At 40.4% G+C, this 15,808-nt stretch overlaps 1 protein-coding gene across 1 annotated transcript; it reads right to left on the reverse strand.

Moving 5' to 3' along the window:
• Nucleotides 1-12,551: 12,551 nt before the first annotated feature.
• LOC147626693 (uncharacterized) lies at nt 12,552-14,813 on the reverse strand. Its single transcript, XM_086816859.1, has 3 exons — nt 14,751-14,813; nt 14,467-14,653; nt 12,552-13,087 (listed from the first exon to the last, which is right to left on the reverse strand). The coding sequence occupies exons 1-3, from the start codon at nt 14,811-14,813 to the stop codon at nt 12,552-12,554; spliced, it is 786 nt and encodes a 261-aa protein (XP_086672985.1).
• Nucleotides 14,814-15,808: the final 995 nt, after the last annotated feature.

Genomic DNA, 15,808 nt, shown 5'->3' on the forward strand with positions numbered 1-15,808 from the left:
CACATCTAACCCTAGCTAAAGTCCACACACTATGACGAGCTGGATGCGGTCATTTATGTTTCACACATGTTCCTACCTAACATGCCAGCACATAGCATAGCTGGCTCACACTGACATCGAGCTTGAATCTCAACAGCCCCTCTCAAGCTCATGATGTACTGCCATAGATGAAGATGTAGATGAGCTTGGGATATCAAAGCTCTCAACACTCCCCCTCAAGCTCATCCCATGTACTCCCAACATAGTATGGAAGTACTCAAACTTCTCCCTACTAAGTGGCTTTGTAAAGATGTCTACCACTTGCTCACATCAGTCTTCACATACTGTAGATCCAATGTACCATCCAGCACTTTCTCTCTGACAAAGTGATAATGGACCTCTATGTGTTTGGTCCGCGCATGAAATACTGGATTCTTGGCCAACTGTATACTGCTCATGTTGTCACAATGAATGACAACTTTGCCATCAATAGGCTCACCCAAATCTGCCAAGAGACTCTTTAACCAAATTCCCTCACAAGTAGCAATGGCTGCACACCTGTATTCAGCCTGGGTAGAAGCATATTAACGTGCACAAAAAATGCTGTCCCGAACAATGCTAGTTAGTAGTGCTTGTTAGCATACATTCGAGAGCCAAGAATATGTCCATTTTGAAATAAACTTTCCATAATTAATGTTAAATTTACTCGGTGCCAAATTCAAATGTAGCATCTTTTCAGTTACTGAAGTCATGGTGTAGTGGATGAGCGCTCTCTCTCTCTCTCTCTCTCTCTATCTATCTATCTTTGTCTCTGTGTCTCTCTCTCTCTCTCTCTCGCTCTCTCGAGGTTCTCCATGATCTGTGTAAGCCAAGCTCTCTCTCTCTCTCTCTGTGATGCTGCTCAAATAGTCTCACCCTCTTCCTTTGCCTCGCATTCTCTCCGTGTAGCCCACTTCCTCCCCATCTCATAGAGTTATGGCGAACCATACCTTGCAATCTGATCTGGTAGGTTTACTTGAGCGTTCAAGGGCAGCAGATGAAGGTAGCAAAAGGGATCCTTTACAAACAATGAATCCGAACTTGGAGGACCCAACTTGTAGTGCCATTAGGGATTATGAGAGACAAAGAAAGAGGAAACAACGAGAGAAGAAAAAACTTAAGCAGGTTCAGGTTCGAGAGCTTGCCTTTGAGGAGGAAAAGAAGAAGAAAATCTCGTCTGAGATTGTGGCACTATTCAAGAGGAGGACTGAAGGAATTAGTACAGAAGACAAGCAAGAAATTTGGAATCTAGTATCTCATCATCCTGTCGTGCAAGCAGTGTGTCCAGAGGAGTCTACTATTTAAAGTGCAATCATGTGCAATGTTCGTAACACCTTGGCACTTGTAAAGTAACCAAGCTGTATGAGGAGTTGTATTTGAAGCATACAACATTGTCCATGATGTTGAATTCAAAGGAGAACATGCAAATGTCAAAAGTCTACAAGGCTAAATTGCGGGTGACATCGAATGTTGATGGTGAAATGTTTTCATTGGCTGCATGTTAAAAACATGCCCGTCGTAGCACAATCACAGATGAAATGAAAGAGCTGGTTTACACATTTTGGAGGGATGAGACACGTGTATCCCCTAACAAAAAAGATGTTTGTCGAAAGAGGATGGGGAGAAAAAATTACATAAAGCACCCTGTACACCTCCTTGATGAACCTCAGGTAATTGATCTAACCAAAGCACCATTATTCGAGTACACTAAAAAGCATGTGAAACTTTATAGTTAGCATACTGGTTGTTATTTACCCTGTGGTTGTTTATGGTTTATTCTAGCTAGAACATGCTATACTGTATATGCTAGTTCAAATCTTCAATATGTTGATCACCTTATAGAGTGTGTTATTTATCATATTAGTAATGCTAATTAGTATACAAGCCATACCAGTTAGCAGACTGTGTATGCTAGTTAGCAGACTGTGTATGCTAGTTAGCATACTCTATGTGCTAATTAGCACACTCTACATGCTAAAACATGCTATACTGTATATGCTAGTTCAAATCTTCAATATGTTGATCACCTTATAGAGTGCGTTATTTATCATAGTAGTAATGCTAATTAGTATACAAGCCATACCTGAAGGCACACTGTAAATGCTAGTTAGCAGACTGTGTATGCTAGTTAGCATACTCTATGTGCTAATTAGCACACTCTACATGCTAGTTATTACTATACAAGCCATACCTGGAGGCACACTGTAAATGCTAGTTTTAGTAGACTGTGTATGCTAGTTAGCATACTCTATGTGCTGATTAGCACACTCTACATGCTGTGAGTGCTAGTTCGTATATGGTAGGTGCTGATTAGCATACTTGAAGTGCTAGTTAGCATACTCTAAGTGCTAGTTAGCATACTCAAGGTGCTAGTTAGCATAATGTAGGTGCATCAATGTAGGTGCATCTTAGCATACTGTAAGTGCTAGTTAGCATATGATTAGTGATAGTTAGCACTCTGTATGTGCTTATTAGAATATTGTGAGTGCTAATTAGCATACTTTAAGTGCTGGTTAGCATACTGTAAGTGCTACTTAGCATACTGAATGTGCTAGTTAGCATAATGAATGTGCTTTTGTTAGCATACTGTTTGTGCTAGTTTAGCACTGTTTGTGTGCTAGTTAGCATTGTTTGTGCTAGTTAGCACTGTTTGTGCTAGTTAGCACACTGAATGTACCAATTAGCTAACTGAATGTGCTACTTAGCATACTGAATGTACCAATTAGCCTATTGAATGTGTTAGTTAGCATACTGTCAGTGTGCTAGTTAGCATTCTGCAAGTGCTAGTTAGCATACTATGAGTGCTAGTTAACATACTGCACATGCATGGAAGCATACTGTAAGTGCTAGTTAGCATACTATAAGTGCTGATTACATACAGTATGCTTCCATGCATGGCCTGTATACTAATTAGCATAACTAGCATAACAACCGCCTTCTAACTCTCATAATTACAGGTTGAGCTCTTCTACAGATTCAAAGAAAAGCATCTAGATTGCAAAATAGGTATGAGAATGTTTGAGATGATGAAGCCATTTTTTGTACGGCGGCTGAAAGATAGATACACATGCTGCTGAATATCATGTGCAGATGTCCTTTTTAAAGGGCACACTTAACCATATGCGATCTCAGTCATTCGGGCTGCATGGAGCCTAATGCAGATGTACATGCAGTGTTTGCGTCAGAGGTGATGAAACTAGCAGGGGTTGCATGGCTTTATGTCAAACTTTCAAAGGTGTCACACATCTATGGGAGTCAGTTCTCTGCCCGAAGTAGATAGATGCTGGTTACCACAATAGTGAGTATTTGAAGGGCGAATGTAAGAAATGTGGTGTGAAAAAGCTAGAAACATGCTGCTTAGAGACACAAAGCCCAGGTAAGAATATCTTTGTAAAATTGTTTGCATATGTGGAGGCAACATATAAGCACTGAGACAAAAAAAAGAGAAAAGATCTTGTGACTAAAGAAATGCAGTGCTGGGAGTTTCTTCAACTCTTACAGACCAAGCTGAAGGTTTTTATCAAACATAACTATATCGCTCGATGGCAAGTACAACAGTTCAAGGATTGTATTCTTAGATTTCTTGAGACGATGTGGTTGTGTCGGTTGTAGACTTTGCAGAAAACTATGCATTCAAGGAGTAAAATGAGATTCAATCCATGCATTGGCACTCAAGTCAAGTAACTATTTTTGTGCACATAACATACTACCGCAGGGAAGGGGAAGTAGTAAAGAAAACCCACTTCTTCATATCAGATGACAAAGTGCATGACACATTGTTTGTCCAACATTGTTTTATGCTGCATTGTGGCTGGTTACAGAGAGAAGGTGTCACTCCAGAACGTCACTGGGTCTAGTCAGATGGCGCTGCCTCACAGTTTAAGGCTGCTAGGCCTTAAACTGTGTTGCAAGGTATGCTGGACTGATAGGAATGGAGATGCTAGGCCTTTCTATTTTGTTGCAAGGTATGCTGGACTGACAAGAATGGAGATGAGCTGGTTCTTCTTTGGATCAGGACATGGCAAGGGAGAGCATGACGATGCACGCGCAGCTGTTAAAAGATCGTTGACACATGAACAACTGAAGCCTAATGGGGCCACTTTAAAGTGTGCTGCAGATGTGGTTGCCTATTGCCAAGCCAACCTATCAAAGGGAGCAGCTATATCATATCCTCTAAAAGAAAGGGAATGTGCCCGTGTGTTTTGGGAGATCAAAGTAGGTGATGTAAACAGGGAGGTTAAATGGAATTGTGCCACGGTTGAGAAGTCTCGCACCTTGCATGCTTTTCGCAGTCACAACCGACAGGATGCAACTACCATTGCCACAAGACCATTGGCATGCTTTTGTGATGCATGCGTGAACCATAGTTGGAATCGCTGTACTAACAAATCTCATGTGCAGCCTTGGGATTAGCACATTCTGATGCCATTGTCTGATGAAGTTGAGGATGAAGAAGACACTCCGACTGATGATGCCCTTGAAGGACAAATCATTGGATATGAAAAATTTGTGTATGAAGGCCACCATGAAGCATTAAGTAGTGCTTTGTGTGTTGGTGACACTTTTGCAGAGTGAATCCGGATGCTACAACCAATGATGAGAATGTATACTTTTACTTGGTAAAGTGCATTGCAGTAAAAGAAAAGGCAAAACAAGGTTACATTGATGAGTGGAACAATGTAATTGACAAAGGCTCTTATGTCGTGCAAGGACTGTATTACAAGCAAGTGGATGCATACACCTTCAAACTAGACTACAATCAACTTGTTGTTCACATACTTTCAAATCTTGTACGTTGTATCAAGATACCCATGAAACACATGCAAAAGAGAAGGCAAATGTACACAATCACCCCCGAAGATTATGAAGCAATCTATAACAGCATGCCATTCGGTTTTTGACATGAGCGTCATGGTCTTTTATTCTATTTTGTATCTTGTGTATGCTTACTACTACCACCGTATATGCTAATTGTGTACTAACAAGCTTCTACAAAGTGTGTGCTAGCTAGCATAAAGCGTATGCTAACTAGCATACAGTGTATCCTAACTAGCATATAAAGTATGCTAACTAGTATATAGTATAGGCTAACTAGCATATACTGTATGCTAACTCGCACAATATATGTTAACTGTATACTAACTACCTAATTTATATTATGTGCTTACTAGCATATAGCGTATGCTAACTAGCATACAGTATATGCCAACTAGCATATAGTGTATGCTAACTAGCATATAGTGTATGCTAACTAGCACAATATATGCTAACTCTATGCACACTAGCTACTATATAGCGTGTGCTTACTAGCATACAGTATATGCATATAGTGTATGCTAACTGCCGCAGTATATAATAATTGTTTACTAACAAGCTTCTACATAGTGTGTGCTAACTAGCATAAAGCGTATGCTAACTAGCATACAGTATATGCTAGTTAGCATATACTATATGCTAACTAGCAACAGTATATGCTGACTAGCATCTACAGTATATGCTGACTAACAAGCTTCTACAAAGTGTGTGCTAGCTAGCATAAAGCGTATACTAACTAGCATACAGTGTATGCTAACTAGCATATATAGTATGCTACCTAGTATATAGTATAGGCTAACTAGCATATACTGTATGCTAACTCGCACAGTACATGTTAACTGTATACTAACTACCTAATTTAAATTGTGTGCTTACTAGCATATAGCGTATGCTAACTAGCATACAGTATATGCCAACTAGCATATAGTGTATGCTAACTAGCATATAGGGTATGCAAACTAGCGCAGTATATGCTAACTGTATACTCACTAGCTACTATATAGCGTGTGCTTACTAGCATACAGTATATGCTAACTAGCATATATTGTATGCTAGCTACCACAGTATATGATAATTGTTTACTAACAAGCTTCTACATAGTGTGTACTAACTAGCATAAAGTGTATGCTAACTAGCATACAGTATATGCTAGTTAGCATATACTGTATGCTAACTAGCATATACAGTATATGCTAACTAGCATTCAGTGTATGCTAACAAGCACAGTATATGCTAACTGTATACTAACTAGCTGCTATATAGTGTGCTAACTAGCATACATGATTATGCTAACTAGCATATAGTGTATGCTAACTACCACAGTATACAGGGATTTTACTGACGTAAACGAAAACATGTGAACATATGTTAATAACACAAAAAATATTGTGATCACATGTTATATTCACAAAGCTTTCACAAGGGCCTAAAAAAATTATCTTTTTCGGTCATAAAAAATCTTCTTAGGTGGCCACTGACCTGCTATTATGCGAAGATGGTAACATGAGAACATGTGAATAGCTTATTCCCATGTGTAGCCAAGTTTTTAAGGGGTTCCCAAATGGCAAGTGACCTGTTATTTTGTGAACGGTAACATGAGAACATGTGAATAACTTGTTCACATGTGTTATTATCACAAAAAATCTTGTGATCACGTGAATAATAAATCCCTGACAGTATATGCTAACTGTATACTTGCTACTTTATAGTGTGTGCTACCTAACAAAAAACCCAATACATAATTCTGTAACACATAAAAATGGAATAGTAGGAGGCAATTGTTGAAAAGATTATCTCATCATATTAACTTCCAGCATCAAATAACATTACATACGGTTTAATTTTACAATGAGTCACACCCGCCAAAAATCTTTAGGCCTCCTCAGAGGGCGTTTGTAGTGACCGGGCTTTTTGCTCCCCCTTTTTCTCTGCTTTCTCCTTTTCCTCTGCTTTTTCCTTTCTCTCTACTTCTAGGTCGCCTCTCTGCTGTTCCTTTTCTTCTCTTTCCCTCTCCAGCCTAGCTTTCTCCTCTCTCTCTGCTTCTAGGTCATCTTCCTTTTAGTTGCGAAGACGAAGTTCTGCTTGTCTCTCAGCCTCTAGCAACTGTTGATGACTGCATCAGAGAAGTTATCAAAACCTGTATCAAAGAAATTGTCAGCCACATACGCTGCCCGATCATCCGACTGCAGCCAAAGAAAAAGCCAGTCTTTCAAAGTTTCTATAAGAAACACTACAAAACAATGCTGCCATACACGCGTTTCATACACACGATAAATTACGAGCGCGTGTATGGTCGCGCATGTATTTGAATAGAATCGGACGCGTGTATTTTGGCATTTAAATTCGCATGTATATTTACATTTATCAGCGCGTGTATAAGCGCGTTTATATACACGCAATAATACACGCATCAATACACACTGCCATACATGCATTAATACACGCTTGGTAAAGAAAAACTGAAGAAAAACTGAATTCCTTTACAAAATTAAGAACTATTTTCTTTAAACCATCTCATAGTACATTACAGTATATATCATTACACAATCCCACTACATGCATTTACAACAATGAAATATATTCAAAAATAAATCATGCATATGAGATGATAATTAAAAGACAACACATACAATAGAAATGTCATCAATTTAGAACGATACAGTGATGGATTGGTTAGGGTTCGATCTCATCTTCAATAAGATCCATCCTTGCCAAACAATCACAACATCAATATCCATTTGATCAATTTGTAAGGCTACGATTAAATTTATTCCACTATCGATATTCTGTACTCCATTGATAATGGTATCGATGTCCTGATCATCCTCATCAACATCACCATCATCCTCAATGGTAGGGTCATTCTCATGATCATGAGAAATGGCACGCTCATCCTCATTATCATGATCATCTCTTATTTCTTGATCATCGATCACAACATCTTCATTGGCATGTTCGACATCATCTTCATTGTGGCTTGTTACATCCTCCATATGCTCCATATCAGTGAATATATTATACATCACTTTGGAACGTGGTGCAATAGGGATGACGTACCACCATTTAATGTCATGCACCATTTGTAGATAGATAACCTACTCAAATACACATACTACAGTAATTAATTAGCATATCAAAAGTCAAGGGGTACGCGAGCTTAGATATATATGTACATGAAACACATTAGTAAAAAAATGCATACCTTCTCACATTGTTGTGGCAATACGAGCCTATCTTTCTTTGTTTGCCAAAACTTTGTAGAGTCAATAGTTACATAGCCACTTGCATGGCGTTTTATCGTTGCATCAAGCCCTTTTTCCACCACGTTCATTTGCCATTTGACATCCAAAACATACACAAAGAAGCGACGAAAGTCAAGCCTAAATATGTCTTGGATTGTGCCACAATAATCATCCATTTTTCCATTAGCTCCCTCAAAGCTACTAATGACACCGCAATCTTGTGTATTCCTCTTCTCATCAATTCTTTGTGTTCGAAAATGCTTGCCTTCACACCATATAGCATTGAACATAGTGCATTGGACCAAAATTGAAGCAATATTTGTGTAAGCAATGTGAATAAATATTAAAAGCAAATCACTTACAACTAATGCAAAACATTAGTTCTATGTACCTTTAACATGCATCCTCGTGCATACTCCCATTCTTCCGCCGTGATATGTAGCCCCTCGTCACTCTTCTGCTCTCTCCATTTCCTCATGCAACCAATCAACATGGATATCATTCGGAAGTGTTGCTAGATGCTTAGGGTACGCCTTACGAGAGCCATGTTGCCTCCGAAAGAGAGCTCTTTCTGCTTGCCTTTTTGTCTTTGCATCCTCATATCTTGTAACCCATCTGCTCATCACATCACTATTAAGGATGCAAGTGAAATTGAGATCATCAATCAATGTTCTCTCAATTACTTTACTCTGTCCTTTTCCTTGAGGCACAATAGAGGTCATCCTCAAGTCCTCTCCATTGCTCCATAGTCGTTGCAAAGAGCTGTCCACCTGACCAAGAAATTCTGAAATATATACAAGAGACTCTTGTATCAACCAACCCTCGGCCATGCTTCCTTCAGGCCTTGCACTTTGCCTCACAAAGTCTTTTAAGGTCTTCATGAAACCTGATAAAATATAAATAAAAGTTAGAATAATAAAGTCAATATTTATAATTAATATATATAGCCAATAGTATTAGAGTAGGGAGGTAATTAGAATTCTTACCAGAATAATCGCTGTATCCTGGAAAGTCATGCATTGTCCACATCAACACTGCTTTTAAGTCGAAGTGTCGAGAGGAGGGAGGCCTACTAATGTCCACCCCACCGCAACACCTCTCCATAGTTCCTCCAACTCATCAATCAACGGCTCAAGATAAACATCCATATGCTTGACATTATGTTTCCCTGGATTTAGAAGGGATAACATAAGATGTCCCTTCTTGATCGCCATTGATGGTGGAAGGTTGTAATTCAGCAACACAACTGGCCACACGCTGTATGCGGTGCTTTTAAAACCAAATGGATTCACTCCATCCACACCTAGGCCAAGTCTCAAGTTTCTAGGCTCTATTTTAAAGCTGGGGCACTCATCTTCAATATGCTTCCAAGCAGGAGTGTCTGCGGGAATTCTCCACATGCTATCATCCGATCGATGTGAGGAACGCCATGACATGAGCTCTGCTATGGATTTGCACTTGAACATGTGTTTGATGCGAGGAATTATAGGAAAGTGTCGCAAGACTTTACGAGGTACATCAAAACTCTTCATATCTGTTCTATAACTTGCTTCACCACAAGTGGGACAATGTCAAGCCTCCTTATGCGTCCCACGAAAGAGAATGCAATCATTGACGCATGCATGTATGCGATCATAATCCAATCCTCCAAGAGATGTCACATAGCGCCTCGCTATGTCTCTTGAGGTGGGTAGTCTATTTTCCTTTGGAAGCATGTTTGATAATAGCCTGCATCCAATATCATCAATTATAATTAGTCTTAAATCCTAAACCTTGTAAGTTAGAATGCTTACTTCAATAATGCATCAAGACTTGCATTGCTCCATCCATAAACTGTTTGTATATTGAGTAGTTCAAGTGAAGCACGTAAAATAGAGAATGTGCACCCTTCAAAAACTGGTGTCGATGAAGCCTTGTAAAGATGCTCTTGTTCCATATCATTGTCGTCCATACCTTTGGGATCATCCTTAAAAAGATTCTGCACCATATCATCAAACACTTCCTCTTCCACAACTTCGTGGGGTGCAGGGCTATTGTCATCCCTTTCCCACTCATCTCTGACAATAGATCCCGAAGCTCCAGTATCATCTCGTTGACGCTTTGCATGCTCTCGTCGCACGTAGGGCACCATGTTAGGGTGTGGTACTGCATCCTACTTCAATTAGATTTTATATATTACAACTCTATTAATTTAATTTGGATACCATGAGTCATTTGAATACCATCAATTTACATCTACTCACCTCTAAACCTGTTTGATTCCATTCTCCATACATGGAGATGTGATTCAAGGTAATTCGACGTGCTCGTACAATGCATCCTTGACATCGATTATACATACATTTGATCCGTTGTCCCAACCACACATCGCGATTACGATGACGCATTGTCTCATCTTCCCCAGAACTGCTTGAGGAGGTTGATGACATCCTATGTACAAACCAGAAAACACAAAATCATAATATGTTTTTAATGAAAGTATAAAAATCGCGTGTATTAACGCGGCTATTTCTTAAAAATTGCGTGTATTAACGCGGCTATTTCCTAAAAATTTGGTGTATTAACACGGGTAATTCCAACAAAACGCGTGTATAAACGCAGCTAAATTATCATACACGCGAACATACACGCGTTTATAAATGCGACGATCTATTTAAACTAAAAATAGCCCACCTTCCCCAAATAAAGATTTTGAACTAACATATCTGTTCTTTTTCGTTTTCGCCTCTTCCAACAGAAATGAAACCTAAGTGCAAGGAGGGAGCAGAGAAGGAGCACATACGGGAGGAAACCGACCAAGAAAGAAGACTCACTTTTTCAGAGGTGAGTCAGTTTGTCCTTTGTCTTGTCTCCTTCCTCAGATTTGTTTATGCTATTTTCTCTTTGCTTTTTGGGTTTGTCTCCGTCCTTTTGCTTATGTGCACATGATTTTGGGTGAACGATTCTGATAGGGGCGACAGTGGGCCTTTTATAAGGACACATTGTCGGAGGTCAGTCGCTTTCAAATTTTTTTTTGTGCAGGTCGCGTGTAGAAACGCGTGTATCCTGTCTGCACAGACTGTTCACGCGAATATACACGCGTTTCTGGATAGGTGTATACACGCGTTTTTTGACAGGTGTATATACGCGTTTTCTGGACGGGTGTATACACGAGACTACGTTTCCTATTTCTATGGTTTGCAGGCTGATAGGTGACTTGAATGATGATATTTGTGTGAGTCAAGAGACAGCCCATGATGTACATGAGGATTATTTTTGCAGATTCTTTATGGATATTCCAGGTTCTTCATCCGATCCATTTGCGTACAGCAATTGGCTGATGGAGATGCTAAATCATTTTGGGCACCATCCTGGTCCAGTTGAGCTTACAGAGTACATGTATGCCCATCCCCCTCCTGCCATGCCTGGTGTCTATACCCCTATCGCGAGTATCCAGGGCACTCCACTGCCATCTATGCCTACTACTAGTCCGACGAGACGGCATGCAGCTTCTCTACTTTCACACCCACCGAGGAGACACCTCATCCCAGACACACTCACGCACACCCTCCCAAGCACCATCACGTCAGGGCTCACAGCCACCATCACGTACTCCCTCAGAGCCACCGTCACGTCAGGGCTCACAGCCACCGTCACGTAGACAATCCCCCAGTCATGACTCCACCCGCAACAGTAGAAAGAGTGGGAGTGGAGGATGCGGCAGGTGCTTTGGTGGGGGAGGTAGTAGGGCACGCGGTGAGAGAGGAGATAGAGGGAGAAGAGTTAGAGGAGACAGTTCGGAAGAGGAGGAGATGAGAGATGTGGCTGTCCTTGTGACAGAACACCTGCTTATCCTCTACATTGTATTAAAACATTTCATCTACATATGCAGGGGGCTTTTCGCCGAAGCGAGTCTCTACCACCCTCAGCAAAAGACCGTTGAGATCTAGTAAAAGAGCCCTTTTTTCATCACACAGTCGCTTAGGCACCCATATTGGGTCTGGAAGAGGATACCATTCAGCATATATAACCTCCCCTGATGGGTGAACATAATTTAGGCGCTCAAAAATTCTACGGGCATGCTGTGAATATCGTTCGAGCCGCTTTTCAATGTCCAATTTTTGTCTCCTTATTTGCCTGGCTTTGCGGACTCGCCATTTTTGTAATTTCTACCATTGCATGGCCGCATTTACATCAGGCAAGGCAATTAATGCCAGTTTCTCTTCCTTTGCAAAGAAACAGCGATACGAAGTGAAGAAGTTCATAGATTGGTAAAAAATTATAATGGACTGCTGCTCAACATTATATTACACAAAGACATTTTCACCGAGAAAATAAAAAAAATTACATGACAGCCACAAGAGGCATTAGGTTTTCAAAATGGCATAGCCATAAGAGTGAAGGGCACAGGTATGGGAACACTAAGTAAAGGCTAAACAACTGAACAGTGACAGTTGCCTGCTTACAGTACAGAATCTGGGCAAAAAAGGAAAGGTCTTAACACAGTTTTTTGCAAGCTCTTGAGCGGGTGGCTTTCTTTTCACCTTTGTTGCTTTCAGCTTTGTCCTCCATCTTCTTTGGGGAACCGTAGCCATTGCTTGCAGTTTCTTCAGGTATCTCTTCCAGGCTCACTTTTCTCTTTGCCTTAGCCTTTCGCAAAAAACCCTTGAGAGGGCTGTTATCACCAACTTCCTGTGGGTCCTCTATGCTGTTAGTCTTCAATGTTTCCCCTGATGCACTGGCACCAGCCATTGTCTGCTGAGAAGTTTTTACTGTGTCAGTTGCAGCAGGCATGGCACGCGTATGAGGAACCATGACAAAAAAATCATCTTCTTCTGATTTACTACTCATGTCACCGCCTTCCTCTGTTGTTTTCATGCTTGCACTTTGCATTTGCTGGGATCCCACATCTACTCCTTCATTCATTGTATCTAGCTCACCACCCTTCTCACTCGAAGGGTTCTCAGTTGCAACCTTTCCCTTACCTTTGGTGTCATGCACACTGCCCACATCATGTAGGGGATTAGAGAGGCCTGCAACAAAAAAATATTTGATTACACCCTTTATAAGCATGTCATGTATGCTACATAGTATGTTTCATATGCTAACTATGTGTGCAGCTAGGCCAGTATGCTAATTAGCACTCCCGTGTATGCTAGCTACTAGCATAATCATATATGCTAACTAGAATATCAAGTATGCTAACAAGCATACCAGGTATGCTAACTAGTAAACCTTATAATCTCTAAGCAATTCAAGTGTACCCAAAAGCTTCTATGTGCTTACTAGAGCATAGTATATGCTAATTAGCATATCCAACATGCTTAATAGCATATCAAGTATGCTAATTAGCATATCCAGTATGCTAGTTAGCATACAGGATATGCTAATTAGGATATCCAATATACTAACCAGCATACTAGATATGCTAATTAGTATATCTTGTATGCTAACTATCATTCTTGCTAGCATATCCGGTATGCTAATAAGCATATCCAATATGCTAACTAGCATACCTAGTATGCTAACTAGTAGACCTTATAACCTCTAAGCTAATCCAATATGCTCCAAAATACTTACTAGCATATAAAAATTTGGTAATTAGCATATCCAACATGCTTAATAGCATATCAAGTATGCTAACTAGCATATTCAGTATGCTAATGAGCATAACCAGTATGCTAGTTAGCATACAAGATATGCTAATTAGCATATCCTGTATGCTAATTAGCATTTCAGATAGCAATCCAATATGCTAACTAGCATACTGGATATGCTAATTAGCATTCAATATGCTAACTCCTGTATGCTAATTAGCATTTCAAATAGCAATCCAATATGCTAACTAGCATACTGGATATGCTAATTAGCATTCAATATGCTAACTCCTGTATGCTAATAAGCATACCCAATATGCTTACTAGCATATTGGATATGCTAATTAGCATCCACTCATCCAACTAGCATATCTAGTGTGCTAGTTAGCATACTGGTTACGCTAATTAGCGTATCTTGTATGCTAGTTAGCGTATCCAGTATCCTAACTAGCATATCCATTGTGTTTATTAGCATTCTGGGTGGATATGCTTTTTAGCATATCCGGTATGCTAGTTAGCATGCTAGTTAACATATCCCGTATACTAGTTAGCATACTGGATATGCTAGTAGGCCTACTTGATATGCTAATTAGCATATCCGGTATGCAGGTATGGTTTCTTACCAATCTCTAGTGTGGTTAGATGTTTTTGTGTTGCAAGGTTGCACAACCATGTGATAGGTATGATTTTTTTGCAGAAGGGAGCCCTACATATGATCCCAAGGGAGCATGTAGCAGCAAAGCACAGAAGGTGATAATTATGCTCACAAGGGAGCTTGACCATTGCAAGGAATGGTTGGACCTCAAGGGGCAAACCACAGCCAGTACACAGGTTTGTTCCGATGCTGTCTTGCACCTCTCTATCCTTCATAAAACTAGCAAGGGCTAGATTAGTTAGGGCAGTTTGGAGAAACGAGCCCTGCAGCTTGGACTGCATGTGCATCAGAAGTTCAAGTTGGCTTTCAGAGTTTTGCACCTTGGATTTTGCAATTTCCACCTCAACCTACAAAACCAAGACAAAAAGAGCATGGTAAGTACATGAGTTACCTGAGCACATGTACCAAACATAAAGTGCAAAGATGAAACTTACGGACACTTACCAGTTTATAGGTTATGTCTATGTCACTATTTATGGGGTCATCTTCACGAAGAGGAAACCCCATAGCCTCTATGGTGTCTTTGGTTGTCTCTATTCTAACTTCAAGCTCCATCTTTCACCAGGAATCCACATCATTGCTTTGCAATAGAGCCTGCAACTCCATCTCAGCTGCTTGCAACCTTGTCTCATGGCCGTGACAATAGGAGTGACCTTCGCATTTTTTGCATTCAAAGCCCTAGCAAGTTCCAGGCCCTCTTGCACATTGTTCAGATTCTGTTTCTCATAATGTAGCTGTGTTTTCATTTGAAGGACAGCTGCCTTCATGCACTGCCATTCCTCCAACCCACAAAATGAAGAAGCTTCCATCTCCTGTCGACTATCTTGATGAGGCTGAAGTGTGGCCTTGGTAGATTTGGCAGTACTCTTTCCTGCCAATGCCACATTTTCCTCGCAGATGTCAGTAGACTCATCCTCAATTTTTGAAGTTGGAAGCTGAAGATTGCGTAGTCTCCACTTGTTAACATGGCCCTCATAATAGCCCTTCTCTCGAATATCCTGCAAGTACTGCACTACAAACTCGCCCCAATTGAACCTAATGGCTGTCCTGCTTGCAACAATCACGGCAGGATTGAATTCTTTCACGAAACCCTTTGCAAATGCAGAGGAAATTTCCATGTTGGTTGGGTCCTTCTGGTATACATTGTAGTGCAGTTTCATCATCGACTCATACATTTCGGTGTGGATGGTGCTGCATTTGATGCGGTACTGGCTGGGATCCTTTGTTTGTTTGAACACACTGAACCATTCAGCATCAGTGACCTGCTCCCACCTAACCATTTTGGGATCTAAACCCTCCATGGAAAGGCCATAAGTAGCATTGAACTCTACCAAAGTTATACAAAATTTTTCCTGCATGGGGATCACGACCTTCGGAGCTTTCCATTGGCCTGCACATATCAAAGGGAAATGTGCTCAACTGTAAAGGGAAATGTGCTCAACTATATTGCATGGAAATGTGCTCAACTGTATTACATGGAGCTTCTTGTGGTATTGAAGCCG

The sequence above is a fragment of the Cibotium barometz genome, chromosome 22 (genome assembly GCF_041138505.1).
Source record: "Cibotium barometz isolate CiBa-2024 chromosome 22, ASM4113850v1, whole genome shotgun sequence".
Taxonomy (NCBI): domain Eukaryota; kingdom Viridiplantae; phylum Streptophyta; class Polypodiopsida; order Cyatheales; family Cibotiaceae; genus Cibotium; species Cibotium barometz.

What these genes read in the sequence shown, in the direction of transcription:
- LOC147626693 (XM_086816859.1), bottom strand. Translation starts at nt 14,813, where the DNA reads ATGGGGTTTCCTCTTCGTGAAGATGACCCCATAAATAGTGACATAGAC. An exon ending in TAGACATAACCTATAAACTG is followed by an intron (nt 14,654 to 14,750) that starts GTAAGTGTCCGT and finishes TTGGTTTTGTAG; the next exon opens with GTTGAGGTGGAAATTGCAAA. An exon ending in AAACCTGTGTACTGGCTGTG is followed by an intron (nt 13,088 to 14,466) that starts GTTTGCCCCTTG and finishes TTTTTGTTGCAG; the next exon opens with GCCTCTCTAATCCCCTACAT.